Source organism: Aythya fuligula, chromosome 1 (genome assembly GCF_009819795.1).
Source record: "Aythya fuligula isolate bAytFul2 chromosome 1, bAytFul2.pri, whole genome shotgun sequence".
In the NCBI taxonomy this organism is placed as follows: Eukaryota; Metazoa; Chordata; class Aves; order Anseriformes; family Anatidae; genus Aythya; species Aythya fuligula.
In genome coordinates this window covers 67,178,509-67,195,758 of record NC_045559.1, presented here as the reverse complement: position 1 = coordinate 67,195,758, position 17,250 = coordinate 67,178,509, and the positions used below count along the sequence as shown (strand labels likewise).

General features: G+C 41.0%; 1 protein-coding gene across 3 annotated transcripts in view; it reads left to right on the top strand.

The window, feature by feature from the left end:
* The first annotated feature begins 441 nt into the window (after positions 1 to 441).
* LMO3 (LIM domain only 3) overlaps positions 442 to 17,250 on the top strand; it is a 59,043-nt gene continuing 42,234 nt past the window's right edge. For 2 of the 3 annotated variants that reach the window (XM_032200313.1, XM_032200328.1), the window contains exons 1-3: positions 442 to 604; positions 825 to 890; positions 8,379 to 8,592. In XM_032200313.1, coding sequence (XP_032056204.1) covers positions 8,387 to 8,592 — 206 coding nt within the window. In that variant the 5' untranslated portion in view covers positions 442 to 604; positions 825 to 890; positions 8,379 to 8,386. The other variant, XM_032200321.1, reaches the window with a different exon arrangement.

The following is a 17,250-nucleotide window of genomic DNA, read 5'->3' as shown; positions in this document are numbered from 1 at the left end:
TTTTTTTTTTTGCGCGTAGGCAACTTATTGTTTTGTTTAGGCAAAGTATTTGGGGGGGGGGGGGAGTGGGAGGGCGCTCCCCTGTTTCCCTGGGTCTGTTTCTGGAGCACTCTCTGGGAAGGTGATCCTGAGCCGCTTCAGTAGAGGTCACTTGTGTGTGTGCGTGCGTGTGTGTGTGTCCCTGGTGTTTGTGTCTAGCATATGCATGTGGTTTTGCTGACTGCACTTGCAGGCTTGTAAATTTTCACCATGGGAAATTACCAACAAAGCCCAATCTGTCTCCTGGCTGCTTTGCACTTTCCGAGGGCGGCTGTACTTGAGCGAGCTGCAGAAGAGAGAGAAAGAGAGAGGGAGAGAAAGGGGGAGTTGGGAGGGGGGAGAGAGGAAGGGTGGGTGGGTGGAGGGGGAGAGAGGTAAATAGCCTTAAATCGGAAGGGAGCTGCTTCTCTGTGGTCTTCCACAAGAGCTGCCTGGGCTCTGCTGGCTCAGTAATAACTGAGTGACCTTTTCTTTTGCTGTATTATGTCTGGCTGGTAAGGGATTGCATTTTGCAGCTGATAAAGCCCTGACTTCATTCAACTCGGCTCCTCACACGCTGCTTTAGGTAAGTTGTCTTCAGCCAGGACGGAGACAGACAGCCTTGGACTGCAAGATACTAAAAGGAGGACACCTGTAGCTCGGATGCGGTCAACACAATTACTTGGCGGATCCTTGAGGACCTCATTATTTTAAACTTAAAGAATAGCGATCTCCCTCCCCATCTCTCCCACCCCCCCTTTATTTTTTTTTTCCCCAAACAATGCTTCTTTTTGACCTTTCCCAAGGAGAAGAGCTACAAAGCAGCCACTGTGCTTATTGAACTGCCTCCCCTGTATCGCTTAATTGAGAAGGTAAGTGAGGCAACTGTGTACATAAGCTTTGGGTCATTTGTGTATGTGTGTCTGCATCACTCCCTCTCTCCCTCTCTCTCTCTCTCTCTCTCTCTCTCTCTGAGTCATAAGCCGGGGCTGCAATACACACACACATCTCTGCACTGCAACTTTCACTCAAGCTGCAGCTCTGCTGAGACTGTTTTGTTTAAATCATGTGAGGCTTCATTATTTTTATGATGAGACATGAAATACATGCAAGCGGAGGATGCTGAGCGAAACCCATCTACCTGGATGTCTCGAGAAATAGCAGTCAAAGTTAACAATGAATTGCAGCAGCCCCCCCCCCCCCCCAACGGCCCCCCCGCCTCCGTTATTATTGTTATTATTATTCTTGCTTCTTCCAGAGCTTCTCGAAACGTGCTCTCAATTACCAAGGGAGCAGGTTAATTTCCCACTCCCCGGCTTTAATCCGCAAGCCTCCCCGCACAGCCGTTTAATTTGCGGCTGGCTCGGCGCAGGGTTAACCCTTTGGGCAGAGCCGAGGCAGGAGCGCGGCCGCGGGCCGGGGGAAGCGGCCGGGGGCTGCCCCCGGCGGCTCGGGGCTCCCGGAGCCCCCCTCGGAGCGGCGGCAGGGGTGGGCAGCCCGGAGGAGCAGCACCTCTGCGGCGGAGCCTCTCCCTTTATTTTATTTTTTTTTTATTTTTATTATTTTTTATTTTTTTTTCCCTCTTTCTCCCTTCGCACGCCCGGCACGACACGGTACGCTAACGCCGCGTGTGACAGTTTAATCAAAGCCATTTGTTACAACAAAGCTAGCGGGCCGCTGGGATTAGAGGCTTGCGGGCAGCGGGTGGCGCAGCCCCCCGCAGCCCCCGGCCCGCCCGGGGACCCCCCCCCCCCCCGCCGCCGCCGCGGGTCGCCCCGAGCCGGGGAAGCACACTTGCTACTTTTGCTGGGTTTCGGCGCTTCGCCGAGGAGGAGCTCTCCGGGCGCCCGTAAATCAACTCATGCAGAAAAAGGAGAAAAGTTTTGGTAAGGCTGCGATCCGCCGGCTCACTTGGCGGCGGGCGGAGCGGGCGCGCTTGCAGGTAGAGCCGGGGCGAGGGGGGTTGGGGGGGGGGGAGAAGAGGCAGCGCCTTGCTCTCGCTTCTTCCCGTCCTGAAGGCGCTGCCCCCGTGCCCGAAGGGGGCCCGGCACAGCCCTTCCTAAAACGGCTCTGTAGGACCGCCGGTGAGAGCGATTAATCCCGCTAGGTGCAACAAACAGCGCTCCGTGCCTCCCCGCCGCGTCCCGCTCCTCCCCGCCACCCCATCCCCGCGATGCCTCAGAAGGAATTAGCACAAAAGGCTGGAGCGTCCGGCCCCGAAAGGGATTCTTTGTTGCAGAGTGTATGTTTCTTATTTTTTTTTTTTATTTATTTTGCATGTGAGCTGCATCAAAATTGAACTCAGTCTTGCAAATCTCTTGTTGGCCTTTGCCAAGCACTAGCACTTTGCTGCCATGGTAACTGTAATTAAACTGATAAGAGTGGAAAAATGTCAGTATCTCTGAGCCTTGCAGCTGCATTGGAGAAAAAGGGAATCAAATTGGTTCCCAGCACCACTGCTCTAAAAGAGGAGGGAGGGAGTGGGGGGAGGCGGGGGGGGGACACGACAGGGGTAGGAACATAGCTAAGCAGCTCCCGTCCCTGAGATCTGGGCACATCTATTTGCTGTGTTGTCCCTTAGGGGGCTACAGCCTGCAGGGATGCTCTGGGCCAGTGAACAGAGAGAAACAAGCTTTTAGGCCCAATCTAGCTTTCAAAAAGAGAAGGGGAAAGAAGAGGAGAAATCTTTTGTTTGGTGTCTCTTGGCAATCGACTAGCCATGTTGGCCAAATTCTTTTAATCTGTATCACTGCTCCCAGCTGTGGGACTGCATTCCCACTTTTAGTTTTTACCTAACCTCCTCGTTTTTCCCCGTTTTCAAGCCACCTCCTTTATTAAAAAAATATAATAACATAAAAGCACTTTCCTCTGTAGAAGAAGGGGCAGGATGTGAAGTTTAGCTATATACTGTGGAAAATTAACTCAAAAATATACAGAAGAGTCTATATTCAGAGCACTAAAAACCTTACTTTTATTTAAAAAAAAAAATCCTGAGTGTTATGGAGTTGCGGTTACTTTGTTGTGTTAACTACAGAAGCTGAGACTGTGCGGATGAATGGCACAGAACAAGAGAGCATAATGGAGGCAATCAACCGTTAGGCTGGTTCACAATGCAATCCAGGCAATTAAAAGCTCACCAGAGTTTAAATGAAATGGTTCTACTTATTTCTGTGCACCACACTGCACAGGCTATTATTTATGTCTCTTTTTTTAATTATGATTTCCCTTAAACTGTCAAATAACTCAGAATAGCGGGGTCTCGGAGGCAATAAGAATTTTCCACAGAACAATTTACATGCCAATCTAAAACTAGTTACGACTCCCGATGTGCTACATGCGAGTTCTGAAATGTTTCTCCCCTTCTGAAACCTTAACTTTTTTTTTTTTTCTGAGCCTGCGTGTGTATTATCCTGAATAATTGGAGCAATGAATGCTTTTAGGATAAAGCTGTAAAGTGGGAAAGCAGCTGAAAAGTATTCTTTTTTTAATCTCCTATTGGATCTCCAACTCTTGTGTTGACTGTGCGCTGTCTGTCAGTTCACTGTCTTTTAGAGACCCGTGCAATGATATGCAATTTGCCCCAAACTAATTTCCCGTTTGTTTTTTTTTTTCTTCGAGGTAGAGGCAAGTTTTCCTTTTCTTGCTGTACATCCCACTGTCCTTGGTAGAATCGTGTGTGTGCTTCAGTGAAGGAGGAGAGTGAGTGGTCTTTAAAAGTTAAGTGCTGTAGTGCATAAGAACATCCAACTCTTCCACCCTTTAGCATCCCCTTCACAGGCTGCCTGTACCACAAACCAGAAACTGTGTTCTGGAGTCTTCAGCAGTGCTTAGAACAAGCAGAGATGAATCCTGCTCGCGGATACTGCTATCTCACTGACAAAATACAGTTAGTTACGTCCAGTCTCCGTTCCCTGATTTTGCTGAGGGTGGTGATCAGAGTGAAGAGGGTTTTTGTCTCTCTGCTTTCTTTCAGGAACCTAATTTAGCCTTTTTAGCCTTTTTTTCCAGCATTCTTTCCTCTTTATCCTGGAATTCATAGTTACAAATCAGTTGTCAGTGTTTCATTGCACAATAACAGCAACTACAAGGGATGGGAGTCAGTTCTGTTGAACTTCTTTGGGGAGACCGAGGGAAATGCAGAAGCCTACAAATCAGCATATGAAATTCTTCCTTCAAAAATCCTAACAGTGGTGGATGGTGATTAAGAAGTCTTATTGCTAACACAGCTCTGCAGTTCATGTGCAGTACTTTGGGGCCTGAGGGTGGAGGAAGGGAGGGAGGGATGGAGAGTAGGAGAGAGGAAGCCCTTGAAAATGGACTGGGGTGAAATAAAAAGGGTTCGTTTGACAGTGACAGACTAGGCACTGAAATTTCTCTGTTCTGAGAACAGATCTGCTCTATGATGCAGAGCATGAGTAGGACTCTGCCAAACTGAAGGGAAAGCTGGATTTGATTTTCACAGCCTGGGTGTAGCACTTATGGAGCTGTATGTTTTTGGAAGCGCTCCGTGAGTGCTGCCTTCACAGGGGTGGGGGTGAGGAGGGCAGCCAGGCAGTGCTGTCTGCTGAGTCCTGACGAAGCAGCGGCAAGCAGCTCGGATGGTTCAGTGGGTGCTGTCAGCCTCTGAAAGGCTCCTTCCTGTGTCCTGAGAAATAACTGGGTAGCGAAACCAAACCCTGTGGAAAGCTGGCTAGCAGTCAGCTGCAGGTATTCTTACTGCGAGATTAAGGCAGCTAAAAATACACGAGCGCATATGTGAGAAGTGTAACTGTGTTGGAGATCCTGTGGGAACATTAAAGGGAGGAGAGATGGTCTGGGAGGTGATTTGCATTAAGCTGGCTCATACTATACAGGGAAAAAGTAATCAAGTATTCTGTTCTCAAAATTAAGCGATTTAATCCGGGCTGTGAAGAAAAGGGCACGTGCAAAGAATTCGGAGCTATGTAAAACACTTCTCAGAGCACTGCTTGTGCTTTCTTTTGTTTAGATCACTCTATGTTTCAAAAAAAAAAAAAAAAAAAAAAAAGTAACCTTTTTTTATATAATGAAATAGTAGTTTAATTTTAACTTTCATTAAAATAGATGCAGCTTTATTGCAAGTAAGAGTGTGAAAAAGATCAGATCTATCTGAGGAGAAAAGTATTCCTTCCCTCCAAAAGCTGCTGCAGATTGAGTCCCTAATCTGGAGATGCTGCCGGTGGGATGTCAGAGTCACCTTCTTCCAGCCTTGGGAGCACAGGCATACAGGGTTATTAGCAGTATTCTGTGGGGTGTCTGCCCATTTTCACTTGTACAAGGAGGGTTTGGGTTAACCATCGGCAGCAGTGCTCTGTCTACTTTCGGAATGTAGCAAGCGTCTCAAAAATGGTGCCAGACTGCGTGCAATGTTGTGTAAGCTGTGCTTTTATTTATAACACAATAATCTGGTGTTTGCAGCATATATCTCAAGAATTGTCATGCTTGATTACTGTAATTTGTTCAGATATTTGTTTGTTCAGCCTTGCTTCTCTTGCACCTTGTTCCCTTCAGAAAGCACAGGACAGCTGATCCAGCCTTGGTCAGAGACTGCCAGCCTTTGCACTCCCACCTGCTTTCTTACCAAACGATAAAATTTTTACGTTGAGGTTTTTATTTTTTTTTCCCCTTTCCCCTCTCCCTTAAAGCTCTTACCTGTGTTATTTACTAGTTTATTCTGGTTTCCCTTAGAGCAAAAGGTTAAAATAGTAGAAGAGTCCTTCATGCTTCTGAACTTTTTTAGTGAGTTCCACAAAGTTGATGCAAACTATTTTGTGTCTGTCCTCTAAATGGTGGAAGAGAGGGTCTAGGAATAAGCACGTAATGGGCACTTAGAGGATATTTATACTCTAACCCGATATGCAATTTCACAGATTAAGCTTTTTCAATGGCTGAAGGTATAAGTAATCCAGCAGGATTTCCCTGTACAGTCAGTCTGGTAGAGAGTCTTTACAAGAATCTGCTATTTTCACTGCTTTTAGTTGTTTGTTTGTAGCCATGTTGCCTTGCTGCTTCACATCCTCATGCTGAGTTTTGGGGAGCCAGTTGGCAATTGTAAATACCGTAGGCACTCTGCCTTTGCCTCGTGGTGCTCGCTTAGGATAAGCAATGTGCATTTGTTCCCAGATGTGCCCCTGCCTTGCTGCGGAGCCCGAGCAGGTCGCTTGCTCTCATCCTCCCGCTGGGGAATGAGAAACAGACCTCAGGAGTTTCTAAGTAGTGTAGGAGGTGTGAGAGTAGTGTTGATTGGAGAGTAATGGGAAGGCAGCAAAGCCGTTTTTGTACTTACGGGTAGAAAAATAAAGACCTTACATTTTTTTTTTGTGAGCTTTAGACATTAGGCAGCAGTACTGCCGTGGTACTTCAGGGTGTTCACTAGGAGAACTGTCTCTATAACTGAACAGGTAATTTAACAGACAAATATATTGTTCCAAACTGCATAACAGAGTGTATCGCAAAGCGGGGCTGTTGTATATCACAATGAGAACAAGAATTACTATTTCTAATTAAGTTACCAGCCTCACAGGTGAAACTTGGGAGTTCAGCTTGGTAAACCCTGAAAAGTCACTTAACAGGCTTCGCACTTGCTGCAATCCGCGTAAATTTGATGCGTTTCACATACACATACAGATCACTGGGATACTTCAGCTGGCGTAATATTTAGCTTCTAGTCTTCATGGTGCTAATATTCATAAAGGCATACTATACTGTTGCTTCAAATATTAAACTTATTTTCTTCTATTCCTTATGACAGCTTAGAAAAGTAAATGTAATAAAACACCAACTTGTTCATGTTCTTGCTACCTGAGACTGCCTGTCTATAGTGGTGTGTTACAGCACCGACTGAGATGTGCTTATAAAAGCTGAGACTGTAAAGCCTTCTTAGCAGTAGGTAGTATAGCATTCTTGATGAGGGGCTCTTGAATTTGCTTTTCTTTGTTATGAGACTATTTGACCTTTGTAGTCGCTGCGTGAGAATGGGGTGCCACATCCCGAACGTGGGAGAAGGATTTTCCTGTTGGCAAAAGCATTAATTCCTCAGTCTTGAAAAATTCTCATTGTAATACTTACATGCTACTCATTAGAGTGTATCTATCTATCTATATTTTTAGTTACATCTCTGGCTTAAAACAGTGAGATAACCTAATAATCGAACTGCGTGTCAGTTCTCTTTCCTCTCTGATGCCTGTTTGATGTACAACAAAGCATCCACAAGGCTATGATTTTTGCTTCTTCTAAGGAATGAATTCCAGAGAATCAGTCTGCATAATGGGTTCACAGTTCGTGAGACTAACCAAGAGAGACCAGTCTGTAAGCACTTTGGGACAGTGACCTCCTCTCCCCATTTACAGTAAAACTCAGAGCAATCGATTTTTGTATGGATCTCTGGAAGACGGCTGCAGCACTCCATGTACCATCGCTTAGCTGTGTCCCACTTTTACCTGTTCTGTCCCTGAAACAGTGGTTCAGGAGTTTGAATTGTTGTTTAAATGTTCTCTGCTATTACATCGAAAGGTATATATACTTAATGGATACCAGTGGACCCCTTGTCCCAAACTATCTGCTGGCTAAAATTGAAAAATTAGAAAGTTGGGCAGAGATTATTATTATTATTATTGTTGTTATTGTTGTTGTTATTATTATTATTGTTATTATTATTATTATCCTTGACAAACTAGCAACTGTCTGACCTTGTGCAGATTATTTAAGGTCAGATTTTTTTAGCAGGTCCTTAGACTGAAGGATGTAACTAGAGATGTGCTGGTACTGAAGTCTCTGGAAATCAGATTGCTTCATTCATGTGCCTAAGAACAGAAATCTTTAAATAAATAAATAAAACAACCTCTAGTACAAAAATGTCTATGTCAAATCTCCCTGAAACTCTTGTCCTGTGCCTCTAATAGCTTGTCTTTTCCATCTCTAGAATCTTGAGTGCTCTTATATTTGACAAAGGTAGTGCATATAGGTACAAATATGTAAGTTTAGATATGTTTGTCATTGCCGATACTCTGTTAGTTTAAATTTTGGATGCTAAACCACTGGATACTTTGGTCAAAACTGGGTGACTTCAACTGAAATATTTTCATTTTAATTTTTAAATATTTCTTTTCAGCAAAGAGACCAGGTAAATGAGGTGAAACTCAGACCAGTGGACATTTCAGCTCTCCAGTTTATTTAATGTTTTCAGCTTGCTGTGGACACTCAAGTTTATGTCACCCCATCTACGCTGTTGCCTTTTTAATGATCTGGGGATGCGTGGGTGAGGAGAGGTGGAGGAAGAGAAAGCTGAAACTGATGCTGGAGAGTGTCTATTTTCACTTTTCATTGCTCTTGCTGTGTTTCAGGTATACAAATGCTCTCAGTTCAGCCAGACACCAAGCCGAAAGGTTGTGCTGGCTGCAACCGTAAGATTAAAGACCGGTATCTTCTAAAGGCCCTGGACAAATATTGGCATGAAGACTGCCTGAAATGTGCCTGCTGTGACTGCCGCCTGGGGGAGGTGGGCTCTACTCTGTACACCAAAGCCAACCTTATCCTTTGTCGCAGAGACTACCTGAGGTAGGTCACACCCTCGTCGCGTTCACTGATTAACCTGGTAAGCCTGTTCAGTCCTTCCCGTGTAGTTAGTGGTGTGTAAGTAGTATGTGGTGGACAGCGTTTGTGGAGCGTGAGACAACCACTGCAGCATAGTGGTGAGTGAAACTAAAATCAAAGGCAATGTCTGTCCTGAATTGGAAAGCACGCTGTTGTGAATTTTCTGATGCTTATACCAGGGCTAAGAGGAGAGGAGGATGAGAACAGAATAACCCCCATCCCTCCGGCAGCACTGCGCTCTGGGGGAGCTGATCTCCTACTAAACGCAGTGGGGCTTTTAGGCACCGCAGCCTAATGCAGCAGGCCCGCCTGCGCAGTTTTCAACAGCTTGAGTGTGGGGTCTGAAGGTTGTGAGTGGAAAGCGTTTCACTTGTCTGTGCGAATGCACTTCTGTCCTCTGAGTTTGCTGGAAGGATTTTGTTTGTGGTGGTGAGAGCTTTTATGAACACTGCCATTTGCCTGTTAGGTGCTGGACCAAGCCCACTCACTTGCCTTCCCTGTAAATAACTCTGTAGCCAGCATGCCCCAATCAACTCTGCTCCTCAGCCTGGGGAACTGTGTGGGACATGGGTGAGCTGGCACCTTTTCTCAAAGACTGCAAACCACCACCTGATTTCTGCCCTCTTGATTGTTCATCGTCCTACCTTCTCTAAAACATTTTGGGGTACAACTCAGCAAGTACTTGGCTAATTTATCTGTAGAGTGCATGTGAATACATAGGGCTACTTGCATAAGCTGAGTTTAATCAGGAAGTTTGGTCTCTCTAGGCTCTCACTTGCAAATAGACAGAGAGAGACTCCTCTGGGGTGACTGAGCACCTATTTCCTATAGGAGCACCTTCTTCCACTCTGTATAAGGGGCCTAATGAGACTGGCTGCCTGAGGCAAACATGAACTTCTGGGAATATTTCCTCTGCCCCTGTAGTGAAGTCTTTTCCTTTTAAAGGGACATTCAAGTCTGTAATACATAGGGGAAAAATTAAAATTCTCTTTGAATGCATTAACTTACAAGTTCAGTGTAAGCACAGGTACCGACTATGAAGTTCCCAGGTTGCTTGGCATGGATAGTTTGGAACAGAAATCAAGACTGAAGCGTTAACAGTTGGTACCCTGGCTCTCCACATTACAACCTGTTTTTTCTAGAGCAGAGCAAAAAGCGTTTGCAAGTGCCTTGTGCATTTGCTGAGCTGGGGCTGCAAGGCAGTTCAGGGTTCTTCAGACATAGCCTAAGACCTCTTAGTGGTAAAAGTGCTCTGCTAGCCATTAAATGTCCATGAGTTGAGCATAAGATAGAGTCTGCAACTTAAAGCCATTGTGTAAAAGCTGCCAAAGAAGTAGCTAACAGGAAGGAATTATTGTACAGGAGCCTAGGTTGCTTGTGATCTTAAATCATGTATGTATATGTAGACAGGGGTGTGGACAGCTTCTGTGGGGAAGGTAATGCTGAGACTAATATTTAAAACCCATTTTAAGAATCTTTCTACAAGTGCCTGCAGGAGTAAGAAAACTGCTGGGGTAATGTGATCTCCAGGTTTACTAGGGCCTTTGAACCTACCTAATCTCCCAAATACTAATGCAACAGATCCAGTGTTTAAAATCAAAACCAAAAGTGTTCTAGTAATAGAGCTACAAAAAGTACTTTTTTTTTCAGCACAGGGGGTGTGTGTTTCGCATTGTTCTCTGGTCTTTGAAGGTCTAGCAGGGTAAACATTTGCAAACAGATTTTAAAACTCATAGTATGTAATTCAAAGAAAGGAGACTTTTTTACACAATGATGCATCTGTCATGACAACATTCAAAACTAATGTTTTGGTTATGTTTTCATACGCAATATCTACTTTTGCACCAGTGAAGCCAGTGTATATAACAAATCCTGTAGTCAGTTTTAAGATGTTTTTTTATTTTGTTCTGGATTTATCAAGTCTTAATGAAAGTCATGAGCCTTTTCTTAGTGATTCTTGTGAGTGCACAGATTTAAATTTGGTATTTACTCTAAACTTCATACTGATGCACTTAAGGTAATTGCAGATAGTCATTTGCCTCATTGCTTCTTATCTACTTAGTTATGCAGTGAACCTATAAAAGTGATCTTTTTAATGCTAATGTAGAAACTAGTTAAATGTTCTCTAGCTTTGTAGTCAAATAAGCTTTCATATTTAGCAACCCACTTGATATCAATTTAAAGAACAAATTACTTAGTACTAATGATCAGATTAGAGTTCGATTACAGTTTCAAACTATCCTCTTAATTTTTTTTTTCCTTTTTAACCGTAAAGGGAGTCTTTGCTACATACAAAATCATTCTAGATTCCTATTAATTTATGTGGTGCCCTCTAGAGGATATGTGGCTTGTACGATACTATAAAGAGTAAAATTGCTTATTAACTTGTCTCTCTGTGTTCATTATGTATTTCAATAAGACAGCCATTCTACAGATGCTATAAGCAATAATGTAGCCAGTCTGTGTGCTTTAACATTGATGGTTAAATTCACAAACTGTGTGATTGTGTCCTTGGCTATTTGCAAAGATACTTCTAGTATTTCTCATTTAAAAATGCCTGCCAAAAAAAAAAAAAAAAAAAAAAAACATAAAAAGATTCCGTCTGCCCCAATTCTTTTGTTTGGCATTTTATCCTGGAGATACCCTCTGAAGTTTTTGTTTTATAAATACTCTATCTTCAGGACTTTAAAACTTGTTTTGCTTGTAGTTGTCTCCTTGGTAAATTGAGTTAATTTTACTACATTAAGACCTATTCTTTTGTATGGAAGGGGTTGAGGGGATGGATGTAATGAGCTTGAAAGATGTTCTGGGTGTGAGAGGCTTTTCCCCTGCAATCTGATTCAAGTAAGTCAGTGATTTTAGAGGTGGCATATGGTACCCAGGCTGTTGGGGTGGCCACGGCAGGAATGAACTCTGTTTTGTTAACGAAGATGAGAACTGACTTGAGTAAAGAAAGGTCTCAATGTTAGAAATAACATACTCGGTGAAAATGATATGCAGAGTATAATTCCCCTGCAGGCTTCTGTCTTCTGCTTATACACTCTTGAGTTAGAAAGTGAAGACTTAATTTAAGGAACTTAGGTTTACGCCAATATTTCAAGTCCATTTACAGTAAGTGAAATATGCAAGTTTTTTTCCTCTTTTTTTCCTCCAGAGCTGTGCAATGACATCTTAATGTATCAACCTATACCGCTCTGTCTTCTGTTCTGACTGGCAGCATGTCCATTTACAAGCACAATATTCCCTCTGAAATCTGTCATTACTGCCATTAATGACCAGTTGTTATGTTAACAGCCCAAGGGCTGTTAACATATCAAACTGGTTGTTAACTGGAAGGTTATTACTTATTTAAACTGCAGGTATGAGTTGTGTGAAATGTGCTTTGGTTATGCATTCTGGGCTACTCCTGCTCAAAACAATGGGAAAAACAGCGTTGCATTTGCCTTTGGGGTGCCAGGGGGATTTGCTTTTTGTTCCATCTGCTCATTTGATTTCTGCATGCTTGTGAGGTCCTCCTACCCCTGGGCAGCCTCCTAATTTCAGGTGCAACTGTGTGTAGTCCCATCTTTTTAGCCTTGCGTGCAAATGGGCAGCCGCATATACTTCCAGATGCACAGTAACGCGTGCCACACATCTGAGATTAATATCTGGCTCCTAAAAGTGTAAAATGAAAAACCGACAATTACACGTAACTCAGTTGTATTAAATAATGAGCTTCCTCGGATGCAGCAAAAATATGAAAGTACAGCTGTGCTAAGCTAGTAGCAATGTAGGTCAATCACCCTTTTCACTTAGGTTTTTAACTACGCAAACCCTGCTGAGCGACCAATGACTACAAAGTGCTGTTTCATTCCTATTTAATTTTGGCAGCATTTTACTGAAGAGCAGGCATTCATGCAGCTAAATTATCTTCACCGTTTCTGGTTTTAACTCCAGCTCCATGACACTAAATGTTGGAGTGCATATCTCTTAGTAAACACAAGAATATGGTTTTCTGATTTTTTTTTTTTCAATCCATCTCTTAACATGGAATTGAATTAGAACTTTTATTACTTTTTGCATAATTTCTCTAGCCAGGCAAACAGATCATAGGAAAAGGATTAACAAAACAATATATTGGGGGGGAATTCTTGTTCTTAAAGGTGTCTAGAGCCTTACTGGGGATGGAGGCACAATGACACATAAGTCTACCCCCCTCACTGCCCTACCTGGGTAATGATTTGGCTTGTAAATGCACTGCAGGCTTTAAAAGTATCACTGAATAGCTATTAAGATGAGTAGACTGCTGTTCCTGAAGAAAGGGTCAAATTGTGTGCTTTTTGGTTGTTTTTCTTTTTTTGTGTGTCTGTGGTTTTGTTTGTTTGTTTGTTTGTTTTCTTTTTTTCTTGTTTCCTTCCACATTTGTTGATCTGAAGACCTGAGACAAGCCAGAATTTTAAAAACATACATATTGGACAAGATCGTGTAAATTATGAGAAGTGACTACAGAAAGTAAAGTGCTCAACCATAAGCTTCATAAAGATGCTGCCTTTGTGAAATATTTAGTCTGTGAAAGGGTGCAGCCTGAAAGGAGTAGAGTTTAGGAAGCAGCCTTTTCCTGTGCAACTGCTATCACTCTGAAGGCAATTATTATTTAAAAAATTATTACAGATGAGTACTTAGCAATTCAGGAAAGACTTAAAATGGCTTGATTTTCTCTCAGGTTGTGGAAAATTCATGTTAAATGTTGCAAACACCTAAGGTATTGGCTCTCTTAAATGCTTGTATAAATACTCTATGTGGATGTTTTCACGGGTTTTGGGATATAAGACGTTTTTAAACTGACACCTCAGTATACTTCTTTCCCAGCTTAATTAAATATTGGTAAAATTTTAAGGATTTAAGCAGTCTGAATTTAAGGATTTAAGCAGTCAGAAACATTGAGGAATTTACAGAAGTGAGTCTTCAAGAGCTCTGCTTTCTTCACTAAAATGAACCCTTATTTATACATGAATACCGTTTCCACAATGCATTAAAGCATTCAAGGGACTGCTGCTTTGGAGGAATAGGCCCTTGAATATTTTTAGAAATAAATATAAAAATTGTAGGTGTAGTGGTCTGCTTGTTGAAATTTTGCTGTGTATGTGAGATGAGTATTCTTGCCAACTGTTTTGAAATCCTAAAAACACTGTAGCAGTTCTTGAATGGATAAGGGTGTACAACAAGGGGACTAGTGCACGTACACACAGTTAACCCACTAAACTTGCAAGGAATAATGCTTTTGATTTAGTTACATTCTAGCTCGTTCTTATTTTAGTTCGTCTGTGATAGCTTTTAATAAGAAACATTCAATTAAGCTGTTAAAATTGGTGTTTAAGTCATGTTAAAATGCTGTAAAATATGTGTACTCAAGTTTGACGCTCTTCAGTAGTTCCATGTGTTTGCTAGTATCTTCTGGTATTTTTCTTCAGAGCTGCCAAATTTTTAATAATTGTGTTATTTTTAGTGGCTTAAAATACACAGTTTAATTTCCAAGGATGTGAATGTTCCCTCTTATAAGGCTTCTTGAAAACCAGACACTTCTTGTGTGTTGTCAAAATACCTCATTAATCCCCTGGAAACGTTCAAAGAATTTCAGGAGACTTTTCAGATGAAAGTACAGTGCATCTTAAAACCTGTCCTACAGCTCTTCATTACCTTGCTATAGTACAGTGCAATTTATGGAAAATTATTTTGCTATAAATATTTTGTCAATTTATAACAGCTCAATAAAGCTTATTAAAATTTGGGGGCAGCCTGGATAATTCTGCAGTGTTGGTGGATGGGTTAATGTTCATGCTGAATTCAAGCCTATCGGTTTGGTTAGTATTTATTTTATAATTTCTTTTAAAATACTTAGAACTTTCTTGATTTCTTCCTCGCTGATTTTTTCCTCAGAAGGGACTTTACGACTAGTGTATTGTTTTGTTGTTTTGTGTGTGTGTGGTTTTTTTTTTAATACAATTTATATATATATGCTTTACTTCAAGAATAAATATTATCAACTGTATTATGGCATGTAATTTGACAACCAAGGATTAACTGCAAGCTTTCTGCATTTTTTGGCAAGAAGCATATACAAAACAATGCATCTCTGTACAATTGCGGAAGAATATTTAGCTATTATTGCCTAACGTCGATGTTTTTAAGAAGTTCTGATTTCTGAGCTCTGCTGTCCTTACTAAGGGCGGAGCGGGGAGGGGGAGTTTGAAGCTTTCTTTAGTTTTGTTTTGTGGTTATCTTACTACATTTTTTAAAATGTGGATTTTTTTTAATCTTTCTAAATTTTTTCACATTGCATTTGATTCACTATTCAAATGTTTGTATATAATACTATTCTTTCATAATACGAATGTTTGAATAATAGGTAAAAGTATAGTTGTGAGCAAGCAGAAAATTGCAAAAGATGCTCACCTGGAAATAGAATTCCATGTAAAATTTCATAATAGATAATTGAGAATTGCCTATCAAAACGTGTGACATTAAGTCCTTTCAGCCCTTCTGACTTTAGGAATTGCTTTCTCTTCTCATTGGAGTTAAATACATTTGTGATGGGTTTGGTAACCAAAACACTCATTATGCAGTACTTGATATCTAAATTAAATTAGTCTTGACTTTTACAGTCCTTACGAATGTAAATTTTGGATGCGTTTGGTCACTAATTTTCCATTTACCATTGGATACCATAGAATGATATATCAGATGGCTTTTTAGGCCATGTAAATAATAATAATAACCTAAATAATAGGCACAGGCTTGGGTTTTGGGTGGTTTTTTTATTATTTTTTGCCTAAATATTCTTTTTTTTTTTTTTTTTTTTTTTTAAGCATTACAGAGTCAAATATCTGAAGCAATGACTGTATGTTGTCAAAACGCTTTTCATATTTTGCACCTGTAAAATTCTAATACTGTCATTTTGCACCTTCTTGAGTCTGCTTCTTGTTTATTCTGAATCAATTAGCCTTTGGACAATTAACTTACCCTCTATATGCCTGTCTGGTGGTTTTTAAGATGGCTATTAGATATCAGTAGAGATAAGATTCTCTTTTTTAAAAGAGAATAGGCTGTTTGTTTGGTTTTTTTTTTGGGGGGGGGGGGGAATTAGTATAAGATTTTGACCACATACTAGTGACAATATATTTCTTTTTTAAGCAACAGCATGAATAGTTCATCCAGATTTTATTATTAGAAAGCCATGTATCAAAATGGTATACAGCTAAAATACATTGTCCTCTGTGCACATCTGCTTGGTATTTTACTTCTGCGTATATTTATGCAGAAATTATGGTGGAATCTGAACCCTGTGTTACACAGGTACTCAGACTGGAATATGAGCATGGTCCAGTGTTCTGTAAAACTGGTTAAGACAGACTTTAAATGTATGCTAACAATTAAGCATCTTGATAGCCCCATGGCAATGAGTGAAGTTAGTGGCAGGCATGTACTAAAATTTCATGCTGGAGTGCGGGTGTAGGGTATTCATAATTCATTCTGCTTTCCAGTTCCAAATCAGAACAGCTACTAGCAGCTGAATAGTATTTAGTACCTAGTTTTCAAAAAGCACAATGGCCTCAATTATTAACTGCAAAATATTTTCATTTAGGATTAGAATGAATGCTGTTTATCTATTTTATCACAAAATGCAATACAGCAAAAGGGAACTCTTCGCTAGCAGAAAATCGCTGCTTTTATAAAATAGATTTTCAGATCTGGATTGATGTTCCGTGGGAAATTCTCCTGCAGTTCTTGTGTTAAGTGGCATTCTGCAGTACTGTAATTTAAGCTTTTCATCTTTTCTTTTGCAAAAATGATAATGTCTTGTGTTGGCACATAGTGGATGAATGTGAGAATTGCACAACATGCAAAGATAAAATTACTTTTGGGGGGTGAGAGCAGAGATCAGACATTTTACTGCATTTTTTCTGTGTTTTTGGAGAGATGAGAATAAGCCTAGTCAAGTTACACATTTGGATATACAGTAACTGATGATATATTGGACTAATTAGCAAGATTCTACCTTAAACCAGGTAGCAAATATCACCTTGCTCCCATATCTTTGCTTTCAATATTGCACACTTGAGTTTGAGCCTTTGGACTTTATATAACGCTTTTGTGGCACTTGGTAGCACTTGCACATAAAGCATACATCTTTTCTCTTGATAATGACTAAAATGTGCTAAATGCATGTGTGAAACGATTTATTTTTTTTAACATAATTTCAAGCCGTACATATCAGCAAAACAACTGTTGTTTTTATTTTATAATGTTATTTCTTTGTAGCTACCTTAAAGAGAAATAGGTATTAGTTTGAGAAAACTTGATACAAATACAGATTAAATAATTAACCTCCCTTGAAATTCCATCTGTTCCAAGAAATACTTGAATTTATTATTGCTAATCAATTTCTAAAAATAGTTCCAGTCATGATCGCTGCACTTGGTTTTGCCTTTTAGACAAGTTTTTAGAAAGGGTTTCTAGGCAGTGATAGTTGTGAGTTACTAGATTGCAGCTTAAGTATAGCAGTACCAATTGCAGTGAGTGCAAATTAGTAATTTAGGTCTTATCTTCTATCACTATGGCCACTTCTACACAAATCTTTTTTTC